This window comes from Phalacrocorax carbo, chromosome 5 (assembly GCF_963921805.1).
Source record: "Phalacrocorax carbo chromosome 5, bPhaCar2.1, whole genome shotgun sequence".
Lineage (NCBI taxonomy): Eukaryota > Metazoa > Chordata > Aves > Suliformes > Phalacrocoracidae > Phalacrocorax > Phalacrocorax carbo.
Genome location: NC_087517.1, coordinates 67,686,886 through 67,699,844, shown reverse-complemented (window position 1 = coordinate 67,699,844; position 12,959 = coordinate 67,686,886). Strand labels below are relative to the sequence as shown.

The 12,959-nt window shown below is 39.7% G+C and overlaps 1 protein-coding gene across 2 annotated transcripts in view; it reads right to left on the bottom strand.

Annotated features, from left to right (window-relative positions):
* Nucleotides 1-1,043: 1,043 nt before the first annotated feature.
* The window catches only part of TPCN2 (two pore segment channel 2), a 33,557-nt gene continuing 21,641 nt past the window's right edge, over nt 1,044-12,959 (bottom strand). For both annotated transcript variants that reach the window (XM_064452874.1, XM_064452875.1), the window contains 8 exons: nt 11,658-11,757; nt 10,624-10,695; nt 7,830-7,903; nt 7,399-7,489; nt 7,193-7,275; nt 6,007-6,088; nt 4,374-4,459; nt 1,044-3,655 (listed from right to left, as the gene is read on the bottom strand). In XM_064452874.1, the coding sequence (XP_064308944.1) occupies nt 3,577-3,655; nt 4,374-4,459; nt 6,007-6,088; nt 7,193-7,275; nt 7,399-7,489; nt 7,830-7,903; nt 10,624-10,695; nt 11,658-11,757 (667 nt within the window). In that variant the 3' untranslated portion in view covers nt 1,044-3,576. The remainder of the gene's footprint in view (nt 3,656-4,373; nt 4,460-6,006; nt 6,089-7,192; nt 7,276-7,398; nt 7,490-7,829; nt 7,904-10,623; nt 10,696-11,657; nt 11,758-12,959) is intronic.

The window sequence follows — 12,959 nt, the reverse complement described above, 5'->3', positions numbered from 1 at the left end:
TTCCCTGAAATGTGTCAAGAGACGTACGATATCACCGCAAGAAAGAGAGGCCAAGAAAGCATGCCTCGTGCGCTTCATTCGCAAAAACCCTTGCACCCAGGACAGTATTTCTTTCTTTGTAATTCCCACACAGTTACCAGGTTATTCTAGCTGCCTATTCTAGCTTGCAGCTCTGACCAACAGAAGCTTTAGAAGTTTCTTCATAATTAAGTGTGCTTGCAAGGTTTATCACTGTATTTCTACTGAAAGACTCAAGAGCGCTTCAGAGTCCATCCTCTCCCTCCACCCCTAAATCTTTAAGTAATACAAATTCATAGTCAATCAGGAAGGAAAAAAAAAAGAGAATATCTGAGGAATCTCAAATTAGCCAACAGTCTGGCGATTCAGGCCCTCTTTCATAGGCTAGAAAAATCTGAGCCTGATTTAATAACACAAGATGATCTTCTATGTGCTTTAGCTTTCACATGCTTCACATAAGCATCTGCAACAGCCACTGTCAGAGACATCAGCAAACTTAAGCCTTTAGCTTGACCCAGAATTGATTTTGTTCTGTTCTTAGAAAAGAACAAAAACAAAACTCTCTAAACCAGAACCTGTTTCAAAAGAATGCCATGGACTCTGCTCAGTTGTGTGCAAAACCTGTCCCAGCTGAAATGCTATGAAAATGCTTATTGCACTGATCTTTTCAGGAGAAGAAAGAGATGAAGGATTACCTACATTGCGGTTGCAAAGACAAACGCAAATGGAAACCAAGCTGCTCAACACCCTCGACGTTCAGTTCCAAGGAAGTTTCACCTTAAAAATTAAGCATATCAAGTACCTACAATGACGTTGTGCACCTCTAGAACCGCAGAGTAACAGAGCAGCATATTTCAGGTCCTGCATTTCAAAACCAGGCAGTCTGTCCCACTTGCATGTAACCTCTTCCGCGAGCCCAGCCTTCAACTAGTAAAGATAATTGGAGCATAGCTGCCGAGCACAACAGAAATCAGTCGCAGGGGGAAAGGCAAAAAAACCCCTCAAGAATCATTTCAACACCCCAATTATTTCCATATTTTAAGAAGGAGAAACTTTTTTTAATAATGGAAACCTCAAATTTTACCCAGTTACATACACTCATTTTCATGATTTATACAATTATTGCATACGACTTGTGGTCGTTTACATCTTCCAGTACAAGTGACATTAGGTACCACAATTTTGTATTAAACTCTAGGTACACTTTCAGTCAATTACACAAATGTGAAACAAGAACAAGACTGAGACTATTCCCTTCAGAAAGCCTTCTTCACATTTGTCTGGATGCAAAGATTGCATAATGGAGACATTTGTGACTTTTACGATAATCCCACACCAATTTGTGTTCCTTTGGTAGATTGTAGTGGAATGTAATGGAAAAAAAATAAAAACAAGCAAAAAACCAAACAACGTGAAGAGACAAAAAAAAAAAATCAAACTTGCAGGCAGATAAGAACTGGCCACTTCCTTTTTGGCAAGGCAAAGCTACTTTTTCAAGTATTCTGAAAAGTGGAAAACAATTATTTTTTTTTTCAGTAAAAAGGCAAAATAGACTATTTAACCTCTGTTAGTAAGTGCCAATAAATTGGTGGCAGTGATTGCACCGTGCTAGAAGGAGCACAAACCATCCTGGCATAAAGCCATACCGAAAAAAACCAAACTCAGCTCTAGAAAAACTGTGTGCTGATGATGCCTTTATCTACTTGCCATGATGAATGTTTTAAGTGCATCACTGAAAATAAGCATGGTAACGCCACTGAAACCAGTGCAAGTGAGTTACTGGGTGGATTATTCTGGAACAGAGACAAGAGAACGAACACAGACAAGAGCATGGCATAAGAGGCAAGATTACAAAAGTAAAGACAAATTGCAGGAGTAGCTCAGAGCTCAGTTCAGATTTGTTCTACACATATGCAAGCTACAACACATTTTGTTCCACAGCACAAGGAAAATACAAGCAGAAGATAAAGAGACAAGAATCGCTACAACTTCTGAAGAGTGAGACAACAAGCCAGAAATATGGTTTTGAGCTTAAATGCACCGTCATCCCAGATATTTTCCTCTCCCTTAGGCAAGAAAGAAAGAAGAGACAAATGAGAAAAAGGAGGAAAAGTACACAGGATGACTGCTTGGCACTTTCGAAAAAATGCTTCGTTATCTAAAAAAAGGATCAAATAACTTAAAAGTAATAGCAGCGTTTTACGGCCAGTTACCTTCCCAAGCCTTTGTCAATGCAGAGATGATCACAATATCATCTGTTTAGGTGACAAGTGTCTCAATGACACGGCAGCACCCCAAAGGGTAGTTTCATTTTTACTTATAAACATAGGAGTTGGGATCGATTCTATTCTTCATAGTTATTCACTAGTTATGTGACTAAGATTCAAAAAACACCCACCTTTTTTACAGGAATACTAAGGGACAATGAAAAGCATGTGGACATGGCTTACTGTTAATTCTCCACTTCAGATTTGTGGACAAAGTTATTTACCCAAAAAGCATGACCCAGGTGAAAGCTAGTGGAATACAGCATGTGGCCATTAAGCCATAAAAGAATGTGATCTTGCAGTACTGGTTGAGCACTTTTAATTCGCACAGACTCATATGAAAATTTGAGCTGCTAAGCACTTTGATTATCCCATGCAGCCTTTTTTTCTACCCCCCTTTAAGTGGGAGACTTGGTGCTACATTCCAGCTAAAGCTCATTCCCCTCAGCTTTTTCATGGAACATGATACAGTATAGAAACGGACTTGGAAGAAAGTAAAGGGAAGAGGTTCACTAAAAAGCAACATGAGAATATTTACTCTAAAAGAGAGCTCAATTTTACCACATTGAAAACCACAAGTGCAATTGCTCTGTTCAAAGTTATAACTGCTCTCAAAGTTACCAGCACAATGCACCAGCGCAAACCCTAGCTCAAAAATGAAAGAAAAAGTGGATGTGCAAAATAGGCGGTCCCTGTTACTAAGTTGAAATTGATTGTGTTCTGACAGGATTAGCTCCTGAAAATTTGGTAAGAGATGCTGGTGTCACATTTCAATAAAAATAGTGTTTCAACTCTCACTACAAAGACATCAAGGACTTTGTTGTGGTCCTGCCTAATCCATTCATGAATTGCAGGGCACAGCTCTTGCCACACCTGCCTACCAGACAAGGCAGTTCCATTTTTTTTTGTGCTGAAAAAAGTAGCAGACTTTGTGGTTACAAAGTTCATGTTTTAAAGTGCACTGTTATTTTAAACATGCTTTCCCTTCTTAAAAAAAAAAATAAAGTAAAACATTCCAATATCAACAGTTTATAAAACAACAGTGGCAGTATTCCTCTAAAATTGAAACTTAAAATCAAGTCAAATTAGCAGGATTCAAATCTTTTTTTTTTTTTAAAGATATGAACCCAAAATTAAAAAACCTCTTTCTGCAGAGAATTGCCAAGCAAAACCTCACATGCTGTCCTACACACCTCTCTCCCAACAGCATCTCACAGAAAATCCATTCAGTTTCTTCTAGCTGACAACCTCAAGAAAACAGAGATCTAAATAAATCAGTCCTTCCCACCAGTCACCTACACAACTGCAGGTGTGGATGCTGGTGCAGTTTTTCGATCAACTCTTCCTCTGTAGGTTCTTCCAAAACATCTCTACAAAGAAAAAACATGAGTTGTTAAGGGCAGCAAAGGCAACTTCTCAGCATTTGTTTTTGCAATGCACATACTGAGATGTAACGTGTGCTCGCTTCAAGAATGAAACAAGGAATTAAAGTTACAATAAATTGATGCTCCCTAAAGATGCATCTACTTGCAAGTGATCCATCCTTTACAGATGTGTCATGGAAACCAGCAGCTGTTTTCCCATAAGAAGCAGGGAAGCAATTTCCTGCACACAGTACAATAGAACTGAAGGTCAGTAGATTTGTTTTCCTGAAAAAACTCCCAAATGAGAACATGTTCCCAGTGCTACTATTGAATATCCAATGTGCACCAGAAGTTCCACTTGTCCATGATCATCAAGTATCAACTCACCACCCACAAATTCATAATAAGCCAAGAACATGCATCACTTTCCTCATCTTTCCTTTTCTTCTCCCTCTCAGCACAGTCGTCCCCACCCCACCCCCAACACCCCTCCTCCCATCATGCTATGGGCAGAAAGCTTATAAAGGTTAGGCTACCGAGTCAGCTTAAAGCAGGCCTAACTAAAGCATTTACTGAATTTTTCCAAACCAGCAGATGAAACAGTTTAGCTTCAGAGGAAGGAAATAGAAGACAAGCCTTTTAAACCCTCCTGCAGCCAGCATGCTTTCCTTAAAACAGAAGAACATAAAAGACTAGATCGATTATAAAGCCTAGTTGTGCTCACCTGAACATTAGTTCAACTGTCCTCTGGTACTCAATATCTGAAAGAGATTGTCGATGACAGCGACGGTCCCACTTGTGAATAAAGTTCTGAAATGTGAAAGGAACAGGAATAAAATATAAATGCTACTTCTGGCGACATCAGAAAAGAGGTTGTATCAGGTCAATATGTTTGTGAGTAAGGTCTGGGAGGGGGGTGAGGTTCGTTTTTAACACAGGGCATCAGAGCAGCAATTTATTTAGGCATCAGCTTATTTATTGGCTGCAGGTCACTATTTTATTCTAGCCTGCTGTTCAGGAATGAAATAACTTTCTCCTCACACAGTGGAAAAACAGTAGAGCAGAATACAACCCTGCTGCCTTCTACTCCTACCAAGGACTGCCTCCCCGAGGTAACCGTGAACTGCCCACGAGAGTTCAGCTTTGCATTTTTTCCTCTTTAAAAACCTAACAATATATAAACATCCTCGTAGTCCAGGCACCACAGCTTAAACTCAGCTTCTGTTTTTGTCACGTTCCCTTATCCTTTTTAAATTACTCTGACAAATCAATACCTAGGGAGTAGACAGAGCTCCAGCAAAAAAAGGGGAGAAAAATAGTGACATCCGGCTCTCCTGCTACAGAATGCTACGCCTTGGCTCTTACAGCAAACTTTGGCCGCAGCCCTGTGGAACTAAGCAGGTAGAAGACCTCATAGGATCAGCCTCCAGCTAGAACAGAAAGTCTTTTCTGAAATGCTCGTGGCAAGAATGAGGCTCAGCATGTGACTCGTACCTAAATTTCTGTCTAGAAGTAAGCCGTTCTCCCTAAAGTAGTAAATTTTAGTTCTCAATCCAGTCAACAACGGCAGCACCTCCAAAATAAGTTTCCATGGGTTTTAAGATGGTGCAAAGTGCCCTCTACAGGTACTCAATTTCTTCAATTACTTATAAGAGAAATCTAGGATGATTAATCTGGAGTAGATGGCTATGATTAACGTTCCCTTCACCATCAAAAATTCAAAAGATATTTGGATTTGCAGAGACATACGCAGAACAAGAAACCAGCAGAAGTACACACTCTTTGTGGCTTTGCTTAGGTACCTACATTTCCACAGCTTCTTTACAAAACTCTAGAAGATGATCTTTTAAAAATAAGTCATCAGTTCCACTCTTTAGTGTGGAACTCAGTAAGGGTAGTAATTCAAATTGGGCTGGAAAGAAACACAGGACAGCCCAATAAAATAAAAACGTAAAGTTTAAAGCGCTAACTTTATTTGCTGACAAATCAAAGTGCAAAAAGCCTGCAGCATGAATAACTAATGCTGAAGTGAAATGCTAATGTACAAGAGACAAACAGTTTTATAATACTTAAAATATTTTTCATTTTTATAGAGAGCGAGCTATAATGACAAATGTACACAGCCAAAGAAACGTAAGCAGATTTGTGACAAAATTGAAAACAAAATATACAATTGTCTGGGAAAAAGAAAATGTTTCCTCAACATTCTGGGAGAAGGTTGGCAAGGAGAAAGATTGAGTAAGCACATGCACAAAACCAACATACTTTTCCCCAAACATTGTTTGGGTTCTTTTCATTTCCCACACAAATGAGAACCTGTCTTCAGGATCTGATAGCAAATAAACACACTTCCTTACCTCTAGAAGTAAAGCTACGAAGAGGTTAACCCAGATGACAGAGGAGATCAACCACCAGGCTACAAAGTAGATCTTTGCCCACCTGCAGATCACATGAATAGACAGTAAGTAAAGTAGGCAGTAAATAACCTCAGCCTGAAAGTGACCAAAGAGCATCATGAAATAACATTTTGCCTTGACATATAGTACTACTACTTTCATAATGTAAAAGGAGGCCTTGAACAAACAAATGAAAATGAAAAAATTTCAGCCTTTCATTAAATTAGCCAGTCTCGCTCCCCGCATTTAACACACCTAATTAAACTCTGAAGGGACTGAAAAGCAGCTTAGTAGTTGTATTGGATCACAGCAAAAGATCCATTTAGGCTACTGTCCTCTGAGAGTGGTCAAAAGCAGAAACACAGGTAGGATGCAAAACCATGGCAAAATACCTATGATGCTACGCCCGTAAGTGCTCTCCCAATCTCTAACCATTTGCAGTTCAGAGTTTTCTTGAGCTAGAGTTAGCTTCCATTCATTGCAGATCCCAATGGATTTCTCTTTCATGGCTTGTCCAGTCTTAACCAGACCATATTAAACACTTATCACACACCACAGCCTACAGACCATTCCACAACTTAACTACATGCTGTGGAAACCAGCCAAGGATCACTGCAACAGCTCAACCCAGAGGCTATCCAGTCCATTCAAACATTCCCACGAAGTAATTAAATACAAATGAAAGATATGTCCAAGGTTTTAAGTCTACAAAAAATTGTTCACCCACGGGGAGAATACCAAAGCAGCCCAAAATGAATTACAGCAATTCACTAACATCCTACTTGTGAGACTGGCTCTACAGCGAAAGCCACCCACCCAATACATGTTGCAAGACTGTTTATAATCCACTTAAGTCATTCGTTCTTGGAACAAGATGACTACCAAGCCAGTTTCCAATCCCTGCTAAACCTGACCATGGATTTCATGGCATCCACCAAGTACTAGACCAACCATCACGTTACACAAGTTAAAGAACAGCCATGAAGTCTTAGATTTATTTCCTATATACCTGAATTGACCCAAAAGAAAGGTAAGCAGCATTCCTCTTCCCAGATGCTAGGAACTGTACTATGTGCATAATCCCTACTCAGGTATCTTATAAAACAGATTTATATGGGACTTTTTCAGTATTATTGCTGCTACTTACGGACTTGAATATCTTGAAAATGCTTCCAAAAAGACTTGCCAGTTGTTCACCACCATCACATCCCAGAGGGTCACCACTGCTGCCTAAGTAACGTGGGTAAAAACAGACACTGAGTGGCTACACCACTCACTTAAGCCTCAGAAAATAAGGAGAAGATACAAGCAGAGAGGGAAAGAGGGACGGATTCCATGAACGATCAGACTTACAGCAAAGTCATCAAAGTTGTTTGGCCAATATTCCAACTGTTCGTAGGTCCCACAGTTCAGAGTGCCGTTGTTATATGTTGTATTAACAGCACTGTAAGAGAATTAGAGGCTGCTGTGAGCATAGCTTTCTACCTACTATACCTTAAAAAAAAGATCCTTCTGAGTGCCTTGTAAAAAGTCAAGTATCTCATTTGGGCAGAAAAGGAAGGAGTTAGATAAAAAATTATTTAAGCTACAACGAGGTAAAATTTCAAGTTACAGATAAGCATTCCAGCAACTTCAGTAAAGCCAGAAGAAACAGGAGCAACAGACAAAATAGTCTGTGTGATTTAAGAGGAAAAAAACCCCACCTGACCACAAACAACTTGGAGGTACTGAGTTGCAGATGCTTCTGAAAAACAGAATCTGAGTAGTAACGTTTAGAAAGTTACCTGATATTTTGCAAGGAAACAACAGCACCTTCAAATAGCATTATGCCAGTTATAGCAAATGCATAGAACACCACCTGGAAGGAATATAAGCAAGAATCAGTTTGAGTACTTCCGTCACTAAACAAGAAAGCGATGTAATTAAAATAGAACAATTTTAGTACCACAGTCAAACGAATTTGATCAAGAACAATGCCTGAAGCTACAAGAGTGAAAATACTTCTCAATGTCTGTACTATTTAACTGTTTGCTTTTACTTTTTAATATTCTGTTTAACTTTCAGTTGTTAAAATGCATTAAGTCATTTTACTTTCTGATGTTTTACTCCTCTGTGTCTCAGAATACTGATATTTAACTATTAACACTGCAGAATAGTGACTTAAGAAACAAAACAAAAAAATTATACCTGTATTTACAAAGAATAATCTAAATATCTGGAGAGTCTTCTGCTAGATTCAGTGCAAATAAGCTTTCACTAAACCTAACTGAAGGACAAAAACAAGTCACTATTTTGTACCATATCAGCAACTTCTTTAAATGTATTACATTACTCTAAAAATAAAGGTTCCAATTACAGGAAGGATTTTGGAACTTCTGTATTTTACCTGTTAGAAATGCAAGCCTCTTTTTAAAGAGATACCTTTCACAGTCTTCAGCACTTGCCTAGGTGATTTTACAATTTTTATCCTAAAAAGATTGTTCTAGAAATAACCTACAACTTCACTTCTCTGCCTAAAGAGCCATTTGTCCTAGGATAGCTTGAAACAAGCAGAATCTTGAAAGTGTCTTTAGTCATATTTCTGTATTTTGCTTCAAAACAGACCCAAGAGGGAAGTCTGGGAGGAGTAGAAGAGAGGCTGACTGCCCTGACCTACGAACCACAGCACTTTCAACACTACTGGAATAAACTGAAGTTGACATTCCACAGCCTGCCAGAAGATGGGGTATCTGGCTTGGCAATAATAATTTTATTCTTTGAAAAAGACATGCCCAAAACATGCACCGCCTGATAAATTAGCTAATCAGTTACATTACTTTATCAGCATGTGTTCCAGCCTAACATTAGGAAAGATGTTTTGCATCAGCTGGTAATGGGGTCAGACTTCACTACGGTAGAAACTCAGTGACAGCTTCTATGTAGCCGCAAGTAAAAGTGAATTAACAGAAGTAGCAAACACTGTGGCAGACTCGCGTCATGGTACAAAACCACAGTTCACACTCCCAGCACTAAGAACCACCAGCAGCAGACACAGACTACCTCAGGAGTGTTACATCTTACATATATGTAAGGGGTGAGGACACCACTCTGAAACACTAACACCTAATTCCTAAAAATAATAAATCAAGCACGTTAATACAGGCTCCTGCCATCTTAGCTATGTCTTTCAGGAATGAAAAGACCTTCCAGCAGAATGCTACAAGCCCAGGTGCAGCCATGCCAGCAGCAACACAGCTTTAGGGCCCTAGCGTAAAGCACAAAACAGCTCACCCCGTAATTTTTGTCTCCCGGGGCTCTGGCGCATGGGCTCCGTCAGATCCAGGAGCAGTGTCAGTCACTGCCTCCCCCGCCTATGCACAACACAACCCTGCCTGCCTCTGACAGGGGCGACACACAAACGCACGCTCCTTTCACACAGTGTACGTACTTAACCACAAACTGGCAAAATTAGCAAAACTGCAGTCAGCTTTTAGACAGCTTATTGCATTGAGTAACTGAGTAATGAAAAGGTTTTCGTTATACTAAAGCTGTTCCTATCACACACAAGATTGGTATTTAGGCTCCTAAGATGTATCTTCACCTGCAAAGGCTGAATTCCCAAGTTCATGCACTCCCAAGGTATTTCTCGGTTTCAAGAGTAGCTTCTAGTCGCAAGCGTGGCTTGTACAGCACAACAAAGTTGTCACCAACTTAGCTTTGCCTAAACCAGTATCTTTATTTCAAACTGCAACATGAACCAGTCCATACTGCAACTTAAGGCCCCTCCCTTACAGATAAAAGCACTGATTAGTAATGTCAAAACCACATATTCTGGGTAAATTGCATGCTAAGCATATAGACGAGAACAACTTTTGAAACAATACTTAATACATAGCAAATCCTTGGTCTCTAACCATTACCTCATATTAAGGTACCCTAAAACGCAAAACAACACAAAAAACACCCCACAAACAACAACAAAAAAGAGCCACCCAGGCACTCATTTGCTGTACCAGGAAGATGTAACTCTAAGGCCAGAAACTCAAGAGTTGAGAAATGGAGGATTTATGTAATGGACACCACACACTGTGACCCATCCTTTAATCGCATGTTTACAGACTATATGCTCTGCACAGACACACCTAAACCTGCATGGCAGAGGCTTTTAAATATCAAGTCCAAACATGCCATCTCAAGACCTTCTCAACTCAAAACAATTTTCAAGTTGTTTTGCTGTTTAATTTAACATGAGCAAGCCAGGGTAAGGTAGACTGGACCACATTTACCATCGGATGAATTTTTATTGGAAAGCAGCATATCCAGCCCGAGGCAAGCACTCTGAGGAAGTTTCAAACATTCTTTTAAAGGCACTCCTAAAGCAAACCGACAAATGGGGCACCGTCACTCTGCGCAGCCCGTAACAAAAGAGTAGTTTGTTGTAGCTTTGTGAAATATGCCCGGGAGAAGAACCAGCTGATGAAAGTGAAATGTTATTGTTCATGGTGATGGTCAAAGAACCTTGTTTACTTTGTTGATGACATACCCTTATAATACTGTTAACTCTAAGAAAGGAAATTACAGTCTTGCATCACAACTTACCACAAGGATTCCTGCAAAGGCTCTCAAGTTTTTTACCAGGTCCAGCAACGTAGTAACAACCAAAGCCATGAACTGAAACAAAGCAGAATTTTATATGCATGACATTAATCACACTTCCAATCAGTACCAAATTATTTTTACTAAAAGAACAAAGAAATACCAACCAGGAAAATGACCTATACCTAAATGCAGGACATCTTTTATACAGTGATATCTCCATGAGGAATTTAAAATGAGTGACAAATGCTGTAGTACTTTTCATACACAAATACTATGATAAGTTTTAAATATACACTGGAACTGTGACTTAAAGGGCTATATGTCTAGTAAGACTAGAACGGGGGGGGAAATATCACAAGCACCCCACAGCTCCAGAGCAACTGCTTCATATTTGATCCACATAATTTCTAGTTCACACTTTCCACTGACGTTATGACCTCTGGTTACATCAGGCAGATGTTTACAGTTTATTGCACTTACATACAAGTCCTGCACCTGACATTAATTTGGGCTTAGTTTTCAAGCAAGTCTAAATGCAGGTCTATAACAATCACACAACTCGAAGCGATTGCAGACTCAAGCACACGTATTCTGGTGGAAATAGCCATACTTAGAAAGCGGGAAGAGGGATTCATTACAAATAATCTTTCGTATGACCAAAATGTCTGGCAGTATCTAGTGAAAGCAACTCTATCACCTCCCGAGTACCACGTTCTTCAAGGATATCACATCCACTCCTCTAAGACTGAAGCACTACACAAGTTGCACAAGTGTTTCTGTATGTGTTTGCCCACTTTAAAATACCAGCATCAACTGCTGTAACCTCAGCAGAACTTGTCTGCACCTCAACAGGGAAAACCAGCTAAAGAGAGAATGAGTTTGTGAGGTGCTGTGCAATAGACTGGACAGTTCGAGCTGAGTTCTAATCCCACTTAGGTGCAAAAGAATTGCAGTTGACATGTTATTCCAAAAGGCTTTGACAAAATACATAATTTGACCAAAGAAATCAGAAGTATGGAGGGATAAACAAGCACCTTCATATTAGGAATAATCCGCAGGAACCTGAACACAATTAACATGTTCACCAATCGCACCATATCCCACAGGGATAACAAGCCCATGAACACGTGTCTCCTAGGAAAGATGGAAGAAAATAACAAGTCAGAGAAACAGTCCATGACAGAAAGACACAGTTAAAATTACCGGGCTGCAGGTAACTGTAAATTCCCTATACCTTTTGGTTAACATCCGTGGCATATTAAAAAAAAAAAAAAAAAACAGAAGTGGGAAGGAGTTTTATTTCCTCACAACATCACTCTTTACAACTAATGGCTGACTAGAAGACTGCATCCAGTTTTGGAATCCCCAATACAAGAAAGGGCCAAACTGCAGCAAGATCAGCAGAGAGCCAACAAGACGGTCAGGGGCTGATGCAACAGCCTTCTAATACTTACGAAGTAGTCCTCAAGAAGACAGAAGCAAGGCTGTTTGGTGGTGCATAGTAGAAGGGCGAGGGACACTAGGTCTAAGATAAAACAATGGAGCTTCACACTAGATTTAAGGAAGAACTGAAGAACTTGTCAACCATGAGGACAGTAAGACAGAGGCACAAGTTACCCAGAAAGGTTGTGCAAGTGTCTGTCACTGGACGTTTTCAAGTCCCAGCTGGAAAAGCCTTTGAGCAACTTGGTCCAGCCTTGCTTTGAGCAGCAGGCTAGACTAGAGACCTCCTGACATCCCCTCCAGATCTTACTCCTGTCCCAAAGATGTTATATCTACAGAGGAAGCAATTGCCAACAGCAGTCACCATAAGCAACATCAGGACTCAGAATGACTCATCTGGCTTCCAATCTGTTTGCACTGACTGACACAAACATGCAACAAGTACTACTGGTGCTTCAAGATACTACTGTAGAGCAAACAATTATCTACACTGAAGAATCCAAGGGCAAAAAATCAAACCCAAATATAACAAATTTTAAGTTAGATCAATAGTTAGTGCCATTAGATTGTTAGCAATCAATATCCTTCTGGTAACCATTATTTTTGAGTGATCAGAGTGAAAGAAGTGTTCAAAAATAAACCCATTTCAAGCTGTAACATCTTCCAGGTCTGTTTACGGGTACTAGTGCAAGGTAAGATAGCTTCTTGATTGCAACACAATGAATATCCTGAAAAACTAGGTAAAGTCAATGTCTTAAGAGTGAACTTGTGTAAAGAAACAAAGTATCAGAACGTGTTATAAATCACCCCTGAAAGTAAGGTTCAGAAAATCCTCAATAAGTCCTTCGATTTCCTCTTTTGTTGTGGTGGCAGTTTTCAAATTTTAAGGTACA